The sequence below is a fragment of the Mus pahari genome, chromosome 20 (assembly GCF_900095145.1).
Source record: "Mus pahari chromosome 20, PAHARI_EIJ_v1.1, whole genome shotgun sequence".
In the NCBI taxonomy this organism is placed as follows: Eukaryota; Metazoa; Chordata; class Mammalia; order Rodentia; family Muridae; genus Mus; species Mus pahari.
Window position 1 is genome coordinate 12,464,908 of NC_034609.1, and position 1,483 is coordinate 12,466,390.

A 1,483-nucleotide genomic window follows, 5' to 3' on the forward strand; every position below is an offset into this window, starting at 1 on the left:
GGTGGGGAGGGCAAACTGCGATGAGGACTGGGCTGCGGCAGTGACCAGAGCTGACACCTGACATGAACTCGCTGGAACAGGTGGAAGATCTCAAGGCTTTCAAAAGAAGACTTACTGAATATATTCATTGCTTGCAACCTGCCACTGGACATTGGAGAAGTGTCCTTCTTTACGTCATTATGGAACCATCCGTTTTTCACTATTAGCTGTATAACTCTAATAGGCTTGTTCTTTGCTGGAATACACAAAAGAGTAGTCGCACCATCAATTATAGCTGCTCGATGTCGAACGGTATTAGCAGAATACAATATGTCCTGTGATGACACAGGAAAGCTAATTGTGAAACCTAGGCCTCATGTTCAATGACAGTCTGCTCTATTGCTAGAGAACCTAAACCAGTCTTTCCTCAAGTAAGCTATACAGCAAAATGCCAGAAAGGATTCCTTTTGGAGTTGGACATGTGACGGTTTAGCAGCAACTGATAAGAAGCGTGCAATATTTGCCCAGATGATGTTGATGATGTTGGCTGAGCTCTCGGCGCCTCAGTACTTTTAATTAACTGTGTTCAGTATTAGTGTCACTTCAGCACTTCAGCCCCTGCACAGAACTCTGCGGATGAAGTATGTGCGTATTACTAAGTTAAACTTAGAAACCAAACCCCCTTCAGTTTTTATGATGTATTTTTGCAAACTACTGTAAATAGCAAATCAATGCCAATGTTAAANCAAGAGGAAAAGGTTTGGACCTTGCTCTCCTGCACCAGTATTTGAGGAACCATCTGCTTGACATCTCCACAGCTCCTTAAACTGCTATTACGTGTGCCTTTCATTCATAATGCCTCTTCCCATTGCACTGCAGGAACAACGTCAGATCCCACTTAGACTGAGCAAACCTCATCTCCATTATGTTGAAAAATTTATAGATGTTTCGACAATTTTTGTTAAGTCCGATACTGGATTCTGGCAACTATTATACTTTTCAGTAAATTGTTTTCATTTAACACTAAATCACTTTTTTAAAAAATGATTTTAAAAACACCCCAAACTCTTCTGAATGTACAAGTTAAAAAATTATGTATTGTCTGGGAATTTGACAGTCCTTATTTTAGGTGACTGGATTTTATGCTGTGGTAGACGTGTTACACTAGTACCGTCCTGGTTCATCACTAGTTACACGGAACCACACTATAAGCCAGAGCCTGCAGCTCTCTGCTGGAGAGTGGTGATGGCACACTGTGTATGCACAACAGCCACGGGTACTGCAGTAGCCCCTAAGATGAAACTGTCGGAATTGCTGGAATGCTTAAAGTACTAGAGGTGCCTTTATCTGCTTATTAGAAGACCTTGAAAAAGTTAAATTATTTCGTGAGCAATATGTTAAATTTCANCCAACATTAAACTAAATTTGAATAACAGGACAAAATCGTTTAACGAAGTTGCCATTTAACTTACACGTATTCATCTCTACTTACCTGGGTATAAAA

The 1,483-nt window shown here is 40.3% G+C and overlaps 1 protein-coding gene across 1 annotated transcript; it reads left to right on the top strand.

Moving 5' to 3' along the window:
* The first annotated feature begins 49 nt into the window (after window positions 1–49).
* Window positions 50–1,016, top strand: Cnep1r1 (CTD nuclear envelope phosphatase 1 regulatory subunit 1). The gene is given in 2 exon segments (XM_029532567.1): window positions 50–157; window positions 159–1,016. Coding segments are annotated over 2 exon segments (303 nt in total). The 5' UTR covers window positions 50–62; the 3' UTR covers window positions 367–1,016.
* Window positions 1,017–1,483: the final 467 nt, after the last annotated feature.